This window comes from Antechinus flavipes, chromosome 2 (genome assembly GCF_016432865.1).
Source record: "Antechinus flavipes isolate AdamAnt ecotype Samford, QLD, Australia chromosome 2, AdamAnt_v2, whole genome shotgun sequence".
Classification (NCBI taxonomy): Eukaryota; Metazoa; Chordata; class Mammalia; order Dasyuromorphia; family Dasyuridae; genus Antechinus; species Antechinus flavipes.
In genome coordinates this window covers 408979156-408991164 of record NC_067399.1, presented here as the reverse complement: position 1 = coordinate 408991164, position 12009 = coordinate 408979156, and the positions used below count along the sequence as shown (strand labels likewise).

The window sequence follows — 12009 nt, the reverse complement described above, 5'->3', positions numbered from 1 at the left end:
CCAGCCCAAATATCATACAAAAGGAACCCTATGGCTGTCTTGACACAGCTGTTCCCTGTTCAGGGGCCAGAGTGAGGCTCCGTGCTCTGAATATCTTTTGGCAGGATCATCTGCCATGTAAACCATCTGCAGGCATAAGTTAGAAGAGCTTGTAGAAAGTCTCAAGACTGCAGATAGGGTTTTTATGCTTTGGGTTAGGTCTGCTTTGCTTCTTTCCTTTTTAACTTTGGACTTTATAAGAACAGATGAAAACAACCAAACGTGATTTTTCTGAATTGGGATATAAGGAGGCAGAATTCAACCTGCTTGCCTCTGATCTGTAAGAATACTTTGCATCATAATTAATGATGTACAATCTGTTACCAAATTTGCCCTTCAAGTTTTGAATAGCACACGTTTTATAAAAAAATGATTTAATATCTATATTTTCTGATTATGTGTCTTAGGACTTTGGGGATTGTTGCCTAAATTGTTGTTGGTATTTTTATTTAATTATTTCTTTTGGCCAATCACGTAAATTTATGGACTATTTATTAGGTTTATGGCATTATGTTATAAGCCATTTAAAAGCCATATATACAGATATCCATAGTCTCCCAGAGGAATATTATATCTCTGAGGTGTTGACATAGCATAACAGCTTAAAGCTGGAAGATTCCTTAGTGGTCATCTGGTCCTAGACAATTATTTTGCCCTCACACTGGAGGTCAAAAAAATTGCCCAAAGTCATGCATCAAGCAAGTTGCACATCTTGGGCTGAAATCCAGGTCTTCTGAATTTTAGTCGAATATTTTTATCTACCTCCTGCTTTCTGAGATCTAACAACCTTAAAGGGATGAAATCGGTACAAACCTGTGGGACTATCTCCCCATTTCTACCATGTGCATGTACATGTATCAAATGTACAATATCAAATGCAGAAGAAACCTCAGAGGCCAACTGCTCCAATGTATATCTGAACAGAAGTAGATTCCACAACATTCCTAATACCAAACTGAAAACTTTTAGTGATAAGAAGTTAGCTGCTTCCCAAGTAAACCATTCCACTCAACTCTACTTTTTAGGAAAAATTTCCATATATTGACTTGAAATCTGACTCCGTAAATTTAATATATTGATCCTAATTCTGCCTTTTGGAATCATATAAAACAAGTGAAATCTGTCTTCTATGTGATATGCCTTCACATATTTGAGGTCAACTATTAGGACCCATAGGGGCAGCTGGATACAGTTGATATAATTCTGAATCTGAAGTCAGGAAGACATGAATTAAAATCCAACCTCAGACACTTTACTCTGGAAAACTCAGCTTTATTTGCCTTAGTTTCTTCATCTGTAAAATGAGCTGGAGAAAGAAATGGCAAACCACTCAATGATCTTTGCCAAGAAAATTCCAAATGGAGTCATGAAGGACACTAAACAGCAAAATTATTTTCAGGTCCCATCTGGAGCTTTTCTTCTCTAGATGACATATCCCCATTCCATTCAACTAATCTTAATACATTTGTGTACCCTCATCATCCTTTGTGTCCACCTTAGGACACAGATAAGAGGAGATCCCCCTTGGCTATCTAGAACTTCTCCACAGTATCTAGATACAGTGTTCTGAACATATCAAAAGTATTTTATAAATACTTTTGATTGAGTGTTAGATGGATTAATCACCAGCATGGAAGACTGCTTTAACTGGATCAAATTAATTGATTATATCCATATAATTGTATTGTATTACAATTCCATTGTATTATAACTAATGCTCAGTTGTGGAATATGTACTAATATTAGCCCAAGGGGTTGGCTCATGCTTAACATAAACTAAGTACTCATTTCAGGTGATAATACGACTTTGATTTTGTCATCTATGTGTGTGTGTGTGTGTGTGTGTGTGTGTGCATGTGTGTGTATGTGTGTATGTGTATTGACTATATCTTTCCCAATGGAGCAGGTATAATTAAGCCATTCATACTTTAAAAATCTATCTTTTTCTTTCTTTTAGTTCTTTTTTCTTTCTTCCTCTCTTTTTTCTGTTTCTTTCTTTTCTTCCTTCCTTCCTTTTTGTCTGCCTGTCTTTCTTTTTGTCTATCTATCTTTCTTTCTTTCTATCTCTTTCTCTTTTTTTCCCCCTTGAGCTTAATTTCACATTGAACATTAACCAATCCCTCAGACTAAAGTTGGACATTAGCTTATTGTTGCCTGTTGGTTATTACATATATACATGTGTAAGGTTTCCCACCAAAAAAGACTAGAGTTAAAAGGAGTTTGGTCCCTGCTGGGCTGTTTCCTGGAGTTTATGGAACTATGCAGGACTCCATAGGGTAAATAGGAGCTTTGTCCCCGCCCCTGGGTCAGACTGTCACAGTTGGAGTGAGGCTGGGTTAAGGTTCTGCTGACAACACTTTATAAAACACACACACACACACACACACACACACACACACACACACACACACACACGAAATGTTGTAATTCATTAGAGAAATGAAAACTTTTGAATTACAATAATGGGACTTCATTAAAAAGCCTTCTCCATGTTTGGGACCTTTTCAATTGATCAGCAGATGAACATATGTCCCAGTGTTTACAGACGCCTTGCAACCTTAGCCTGACAAATCTTTCCTACATTTGCATGCCAGAGAAGAGTCCTTCTCTCCAGCGGAGATTATTTTTAACTCTTAGATCTACCACCTCTGTGGAATATATTCCTTTAGGGAAAATACAAGCCAAAGGGGTCAGACACTTGGCTACTACTTAGGGGAAAACTCTGAAGAATTCCCACATCCCCCAGGGGTAGAGCCGGCTTTTCCCCAAAGAATATATCGTTCAAAGTGTCTTTGCCACATAAGGGCTTGTGTGAGGCCCTGGGCACCAGTTGACAGGGATGTCTATCCTCCACAACAGATGGTCAGGCTTTCGATTTCAGCAAGCAATCCATCGGGAGAGGGCCCTGAAGGGGCGGGCTCCAAATTCTGCCAGCATTCCACACGGCAGGGGCAGCTTAGGGCAATTGGTATCTAGTATCCATGCCCTTCATAACTTGCATGCTAAATGATGAGTTGCTGACAGGAGATTCATCCAGAGGCCTATCTCTCAAGTGTAAGATCTACAAGTACCTGCATTCTGTTTTTCTTTGGCAAGAATTAATGCCCTATTACTTGTCTTTCAAAATCCATTTTTGGCACTGTTACAGACCTCCTCACGGTGGCAAGTAGTTGTCTGCCAGGGTTTGTGCTGACAGCTCCTTCTACCACAATCTGACTCTAACTGTCACGGTGGAGCTTGGGAGGCTTAGTGAATAGTGTGCACTTGAGATGACCAGGACTTGGAGGGTCCACAAGAAGGGAAATGTGAATGATATCATCCATCATTATTTTAATCTTAAACCTTAGACTCCATCCTTTACTTCCTTGCCCTCATTCTCATCTTCTAATATATATATATATATATAATATATATATATATATATATATATATATATATATATATATATGTTTTTTTTTCCCTGCCCTAAGCTTGAGATGGTGGGCCTTTATATTTGGAATTGTTCCTTCAGTCAAATAGATTCCTTTTCATACCTAAATCCATTAATCTAGCTTAGTTCTAAAATGATTTCTTTAGGAGTATTGAGTTATATACTTAAATCCCTCTTGAGAGGGGTTTGTTGTAAGCCTTTTGGAACTATGGATGAGAACTGTATGCAGAGGCCTAAGCCACCTAATGCCTGTTGTATCCAAACATAGAGGAGAGGGCCCCATGTCTATCCCCAGAACCTTTGACCTTACTCCTCATTGGAAAGAACCTGAGGTAATTAGTCTATCACTTGTTAATCATCTCCCACATGCAAGTGCTGCTGAGTCCACTACACATGTGTTTGTGCCTCGGGTTAGTGCCCACAGTCAGATTTCATTTTACACAGTTAGGTTTCAATGATGCCTGGCCAGTAGTTTATCTTGGACAAAAGGTTGACAAACCTTGGCTCCTGGGGAGAGAGCCTGGAAACTGAGATGGATTATTATTCAAAGGCTGGTTTTCATGGATTGACAGTTGAGTGATGCATAATACAGAAGGAAATATTTTAGTCAAATGTTTACTTTTGTGTGCGTGAATGTGTGTATGTGTTTGTGTACTCTCATAGAAGTCAGTGTCTTTTTTTAAGAGGTATCTTTTTCCTATAGTCTTCTTGCTGTGAACAAGTTGGCAGAAAACATAATGTTTTTCTTTTAGGGAAATGATTTCATTGTTAGAAATTACTTTGACCTTCTTTGTTACTGTAATGCCTCATTCATTAATTTGTTAATGAAAAGACCCCCACCCCATTATTATTTCTTTCTTGAGGTGATAAATAGATGGACATTGTGTTAATTTTTTCCATTAAATTTGGGATTGTATGATACCATGAATCTTGTGGATGTATATGTATTGAAGTGAGACTTTAATATTGATGTCAACTTAAGGATGAAAAGAAAATATTTTCATAAATAGAAAATTACATAGCTAGTATTTTATACATTCTGGCATTTATGAAAAATATTTGTATTTAAAAGCCCTTTTTCTAATCTGCTGAAGCATCTATATTTCAAAGTGCTGGGGGTGGGGGGCATTTGGGGAAACTCAATAGAATTTTATATATAATATATATATTTTCCCCCATTGTAGAGATTTTGGTTCACTTGAAAATGATTAGCTGTGAGTACATCTTATATAGTTCTTTTCCATCACTGCATTCTCTCCTGTCTTACTTGTCATCTCAGTCTTTAGCCCAGTCCATGATACAGCAAAATTAAGCCCCTGGGTTTTACTATGGAGTTGAAACAGGGAAGAAAATGTTCTGAAGGAGGATTCTCCTTTGTTCCAGTTTTCATAGTTTTTGTCAAGAGTCTATATCCTTAGAAATAACATAGGCAAGATAAGAAAACATAGATAAACTGGTTCAAAGCCAGAAGGCCAGTTTCTCCACATGTAAATCCCAATGAATGTGGGGCTCTGACAATGAGCCGAATTTATTCAGTGGAGCTGTTTGGATAAATAGGCTTACTGAGAATTTATATTCATGATGTATATATTTTGCCAAATATTCATCTTTTGTGAAATTAGAGGAAACTATTTTATATTACTAGAAATATTCTGGTTTAGAGAGTTCTGGGAAATTCTTACACAATGAATATCTGTCTTAAATTACAGTGGAATTTTTTACTCCTTGTGAGTTTGGGGCTTATTTTTGCAATTCTTCTGTGAGATCTGTTAGTAGTCCTGAGAGTTTTGCTTTTGTGAAGCTGGTTCAGTTTGGATCTAGCAAAGAGGTTAAAGCTTCTTATGTGAAATATTGGCTGTAACAAGTTAGCTTATGTTTATTTCAGGAAATGCTGAAGGAGAACAGTGACATTTTTTTTCTTTTGTTGCCAAGGTATGAGATGCTGACCAAGACATTTATTTCTCCACAGGTTCTTCCTGAAATTTTTCCTCAAATGTAACCAAAATTGCCTAAAAAATGCAGGAAATCCTCGGGATATGCGGAGATTCCAGGTGAGTATGCCATCTTAAAATTTGACCTCTATGAGATAGATGATTGTGATATTTTAAAGGATTCTTCATCTCATCAATAGAGTAAACCTTGCAACTGTCAAGATTGTAGCCCACTTGTGCTTTCTCATCCTATATGATTCTTGTTCATGTCCTCTACACATTTTCCAAAGTATCTTCATTTATTGGAAGCCTTCATCTTTTTATTTTGCCTGGATCCCAATAAAAACATGTCCATCCTTTGAACTCAATACAGAACCAGGGCACTTCATTTTCTAGTTATATAGTTCTTTGATAGTACTCTTACTACTAATTCTCCTGCACAAGTCTATCATCATTATCAATCATCACAATGATAATAATATATAGAACATATGTACATAGATATATACATATATGTATGTGTAAACACATAGATTTAAAGTTACAAAGCCCTTTATATATATTAACTCAGTTTATTCTCACAACAATCCTATGAGATAGCTACTATTGTTATTCCCATTTCACAGAAGAGAAAACTAAGGCTGAGAAAAATTAAATGAATTACTTAGAATTATACAACTAAGTAAATACCTAAGGCTAAATTTGAACCCAGATCTTCAGGACTTCAAATACAGTGTTTGATCCATTTTGCTACCTTGCTTGCTTTATAAGTAATCTATCACAACTATCACGTGGTTCTCTATTCCTTTAGATGACTCACTATTTTAATTCTTTGGAGGTCATAGTATTCCATAGTTTGCAACAATGTAGCATTATTGGAAGTTAGAATAATGCTTGAGCTTATTAAAAGCACTATATAGTTTCCCCAAGTGCAGTCTTTATGAGTTTCTCTCGGCAGTTCTCAATTGTAGCAAGTTGAAAGTTTTTTAGAGAAGGAGACATTGTTTACTAACTTTCTACTGCCTTGGCCAGGTGGTGCTCAAATAGACAGCCAATCTGGAAAGAGAATAACCCTCTCATTCGAACCAGGACCTAAGTGTTTTAGCTTGACTAAAGCCAAGTTTTAGAGATTTAGAAATTTGAAAATTTCAAATTATATACTTGTGCCTTCCTAGATAGGGTAAGGCAATGATATGAAGTCTTTTTTGATAGCACAGATAAATGATTTGGTCAGCATACTAAAGACCAAAACCAAAACCCTTTGTGGGTTAAATTAAGTTTATAAGCTACTGAAACGGTAGCCTCTTTTCCAGAAATCTATGCCTATAGAAACATAACTTACACTCTCTGTTCTAATGTAGAAAAATATTCTGCCCCAGAACAGTGCAAAAGTTTATTCCTTGAAGGACAGGTAGAGATAAGGAAGACAATAAATGATAGAATTGATTGGTTGATTCACCAAATATTCCTTAAATGTTAGACTATAAGGGATAGACTGTTATAAAACTTGTTAGAGTTTGGCAGAGAGGAAACATATTTAGGAGTTTTATGTCAGATCCCTGTCTTTATCTCTATTCCTCCCCTTTTCTCCCTCATCCCTTCTCTCTCCTTTTTTCTCTAGTCATCTTTTTCTCTCTCTCTTACTATGTGTCTCTTTAATTCTGTTTCCATCTCTCTTTCCTACTGAGTATCTCATTATTGAAGAGATTTTAGAGTAGATGTTGGATCTTCTTGTCAGGGATATAGAGAGATTTCTTGCTAATATGTAGATTGTATTAGAAGATTTCTGAGGTTCTTTCTGACTTAGGGGATTGGATTGAATAGTATATGACTCTAGTATTTGGTATTTAATTTCTCTCATTTTACTGCTTACTTTTTCATGATTTTAGGCCAATGTAGATCCTCTGTTTCTTCATTTGAGTAATGGAAATAATAATCTACATACACATGCTACAAAGAGATGAAGTTAAACTATATTTTGCTAATATTTACTTTGCTTTAGTTTTCACAATGGTGAATGCAAGTGTGTAATCATTGAGAGACTTCTGAAAAGCTTGGCAGTATTCATTGCTTGAATTCTAAAGGAACAAAAACGAATAGGTAGCTCTGAGCAAGTAGGGAAAAAACACTGAAGTAGGAATTAGGAGACTTCTTTTTCTAGTCTTGGTTTTATCACTGATATGCTGTCTGACCTTGAGTAAATCAGTCAGCCACTCTAGGGTACAGTTTCTTCATCTGCAAAATGATCGAGTTGGGCTAGATGTCATCAAATGTCCCATCAGACTCAGGAATTATATGAGTATTTGATTCTCAGGCCCTGTAGAGAAGACTGGAGATATGTCCTCTCTACTAATCCCCTAGGATGACATCTTGCTAATAGCTTTTGAAATCTCAAAAGAATGAGAAGTAGTAGAAAGGCAGATAGCATCTCTCTTAAGTATTTGGTCCCCACTGTGAAGTTACCTTAGTCATTCAGGCTGTTCTCTTAAGATTTAACAGAAGTATCAATCAAGGTACAGGTTTCTGGAAGAAGAGCCCCCTGGTGGACTGTGGCCAAAAATCAGTGCAGCAAAAACTTGCTTTCTATCTTTTAAAGATTAGACTAGGCTCCTGTTTAGCATAGGCCTCATTTTTACTTAGTTTGGTAAAGCAGTTCAAAATACTATTTCCTTTCTATCATTTATAGAATAAAATTGACAAATATTTTGCTAAAGAAATAAAATTGAATTTTCATATAAAACTTCCTAGTTCAGGAAGCCCTTTGTATAGAGCTCACATCTCATTTGAACATACTTGGGGTGATTATAATAATAACAATGATTATAATTAGGATGCTTCAGAAGATGTCATATGTACAACATTGCAGTTTTTTTAAAGTATCTACTATGTATCAGGAGTCTACAATCTAGTATGGAAATAAGATAGGCACATATATAACTATTACTTAAGATTCAGGCCTAAATCATTCACACAATAATTGAATCTTGGTTTATATAGCTATAACAATATAAATTTTAAAGTAGACTTGGAATACCTAGATTATATTGAAATATTTGTTAGGATTTTAAATTTGCAAATATTTTTGAGTGTCTTTGGAATTCTCAGTACTTACAAACTACTTTCAACAGTTACCTTGCCTTCTGAAAATTAAAATAGTCAACTACTCGAAGACTGGAAAACCTCAATGGTTAGAAAATGGTCCCCACCAAGACCAGAAAGCTATCTTATGATTGCATGTCCATGCTTATTTAGAATGTCTAGATAACTTCGCAACTATGTCATGTATTTTTTCCCTCTAAAAGGGTTTTTCTGATAAGCTAAGAAAGATGGAAGTGCTGGAATTTCCTGTCAATTTGGAAAGGCTTCCAAGTGGTGTGTGGTTCTAATGTGTTCTATTATCCAAGAACTAACCTAGCTAGGTTCCAAAAAGTTAGCCACTAGGTAGTGAGTTTCTTTGGCTACTAAAGAATAAAAGGATACTGAAGTAAGAGTCAGGTTTATCATTTAATAACTATATGGCTTTGGGCACTTAAATCCCCTGATGTTCAGAAAACTTAAGTGTAAAATACAAATGATTAACTCTGCCTTGCCTACTTCCCATCTAATATCAAATAAAGTAATAAATATGAAAATATTCTTGACAATAAAGCACTATATAAACATAAGGTCTAATTATATTATTATTGTATCAGCATGCTTTACAACAAGAAGTCTTTAATCTGTGTCATGGATCCTTTTGGTACTTTAATAATAACAATAATGTCATGGATCCTTTCAGCAGTCTGAAGAATGATAATGTTAATAGTACTAATGATAATTATGATAAAGATGATAACTAGCATCAATATAGTATTTATGTGCTAAACATTATGGTAAGTGCTTTATAAATATTATCTTATTGATCCTTATGACAACTTTTGGATGTGGGTGTTTTATTAAACCCATTTTATAGTTGAGGATTGAGACAAAAGAGGCTCATGTTTCCCAAGTAAGTATCTGAGGCTGGATATGAATGCAGGTTTTCCTGATTCCAGGCCCAGTGTTATCCAATAGACCTTTTCTCAAAAGAATATTTTTAAATACATAAAATAAAGTACATGGAATTACAAAGAAAACAACCATATTGAAATGTAATTATAAAAATATTTTTTAAAGTTCAAGTAAAGTTTAAGCCCAAATTGAAATGCTTGTTTTATAATTTAATATATTATCATTTTTATATATAATTTCTGTTGTTTTAGTTATTTCATTCAATTCCTTTGTTCATAAGACTTTTGGCTCATAGATTATGGTTTATAGATTTAGAGCTATAAGAGATCTTAGAGTTGATATAATCCAAATTCATTTTTCCAGTGGGAAATTGAATCCCAGAGTTTAAATTACTCCTTCAGGGTCACATAGGTGGTAAAAGTGGCAAAGCTGTGATTCAAACCATGCTCCTCTAACTCTTGTACCCATTTGTTTGCTTTTTTTATTCTGCCATTTACATTTCTCAATTTTGCTCATTTTGCTACTGCTTTCTTCAGCATAATATTTAGCTTTAATCCATTTTGAACTAATTATTACTATTTTGTGACTAGAACTCTTTGGCCTTCTTGAAAAATTTACTTCTAGTCACAGCTTAGCTCAGATTTTGGAGAAAAGACCCTTGTATGTGAGAAAAATGAAAGCCAAGTAGAAAATGGATAGTAATACATGAATTTTTATACATTCAGTCTAAGGTTGTTAGCTCAATTTTACAGATTTGGTGACTCAGGTCTTACGATATTCAGAAACCTCTTTAAAATCATGTAGGCATTACTGGTATTTCTGTGGCTCCTGTCTTTTCCTTGACCTCAGAACCACAATGACTTCTCATAAAAATGTGTTAGAATCCACCAAGAAGCCAGAAAGGGATTTTAATACATCCCTATTTCTATCAGGATTAACTGATTACATTTTTCTCTTTGTATTGTAAATGGCAAAGTGAATTTAGTTGACGCTATTGACTTGTCTTGCCATGAGAAAACTCCAGTCTACTCTTTATATACCGATAAGAATTTTATAAGTTACGCTGAAAAAACCCAAGTCCAGCAGACATCTGATTGAAAACACATTCTTATGCCTATTAAACATGTTCTCTCCAACTGGAGAACTAGCGCATCATAGAGGCTATCCTTCTTTGACTGCCCATTTTGTATGCTCACTAGTAGCTCACTAGGCTGATTTTCATATGGTAATGTTCATAGCGTGTCTCCTCAGAACAGCAATCAGGAGCTTATGTAGGTGACTGGGGAAGACATGAGGAAGGTTGTTGATCTCTTGACTCGTAAAGACATTCTGTCAAGCAAGCGTAGCTTCACAGCAGTTGAGATTCTAGTGTGTAAACAGAGACTGCTTAATTACACAGGTCATGTCAATTAGTGTGACCTTAGCATTTTCAAGAAATTAATCACTTTCAGCAGAGCCATGGACTGTTCATACTTTAATGCAGTATGGAATTCAAGCTTGTAGAAAATCCATTAGAATCAGTACTTTAAAAAAATTCCAATGGATTTTTTTTGTTTGTTTGTTTTGTTTGTTTGTTTGTTTAAATCCCTAGCCTATGGTTAGGATAGCAAACTTAGTTAAATGAGACACTGGAGCTCCTGAGATTGAGACTTCATTCAATAGTCATATAGGATGGGGGTAGAAAAAGACAGTGAGAAGCAGAATAAAGGTGGAATTTGTTAGGGGGCAACCAACCTGGCACCAAGTCAAAATTCATTTTTCACTCTAATAAGTAGCTCTCTTCACTTTGACATTCAAGAGGCTACTGCCAAAGGACACTGAAATCACATCAAGGGTCTGGTCCTAAACAGACAAGAACCAGGTAATTCAGAGTTAAAATTTGAATTCTTATCAACAGCTTTTGTTATTGGGTCTAAGGGTAGAGATGAAGGAAATAAGATGGTGTATCTGACCTTAGTGCTGCTGTGTTGAACCTTAGTGCTTAATACTGTATTTAGGGAATATAGAACAAAATATTTATTCTCAAACTTTTTTCAAATAAAGTAATATTGTCTATGTCTTGGAAATGTGATTTCATTGATGTTAGGAGCACTTGTTGAAGGTACTTCCTCACCAAATGATATTCTGCAGTTTAAATGCTAGAGGAGCTGAATGTAGGGTTTCCTGATCCTGAGACTGCCTGAGAAATGCTGTGGTGATTTTTATTATATATATATTTCTATATAAATGTATATACATATATGTATGCATGCACATATACATGTATATTATGTGTATATACCCATCTTGTCTATATATACTCACTTGTGAGTATATGCACATGGATATGCACCTATTTACATAGATAATAAATTATTTTATATTGCTCTTTCTACCATTAGGCTTGGTTCAATTATTAGTCTCCTAATTCTTTAACATTAAACAATTAGATTATCAAAAGTAACCCCAAAATTGATGTAAAAGTTAGGGGTTGTTAGTGAATTAAAAAGAATCTATGTTATTTATTTAAAAAATCCACACTCTCAAACCATTTGTTATAATTAGAAGTTTTAAAATACACATTTGACTTCTGCCTTTAATTCTCCATTAGCCTCTGTTTTGTACAAAGTCAGTATTTCC

At 35.1% G+C, this 12009-nt stretch overlaps 1 protein-coding gene across 2 annotated transcripts in view; it reads left to right on the top strand.

Moving 5' to 3' along the window:
• EBF1 (EBF transcription factor 1) overlaps positions 1–12009 on the top strand; it is a 448279-nt gene that overhangs the window by 278300 nt on the left and 157970 nt on the right. For both annotated transcript variants that reach the window (XM_051978810.1, XM_051978809.1), the window contains exon 7: positions 5439–5520. In XM_051978810.1, the coding sequence (XP_051834770.1) occupies positions 5439–5520 (82 nt within the window). The remainder of the gene's footprint in view (positions 1–5438; positions 5521–12009) is intronic.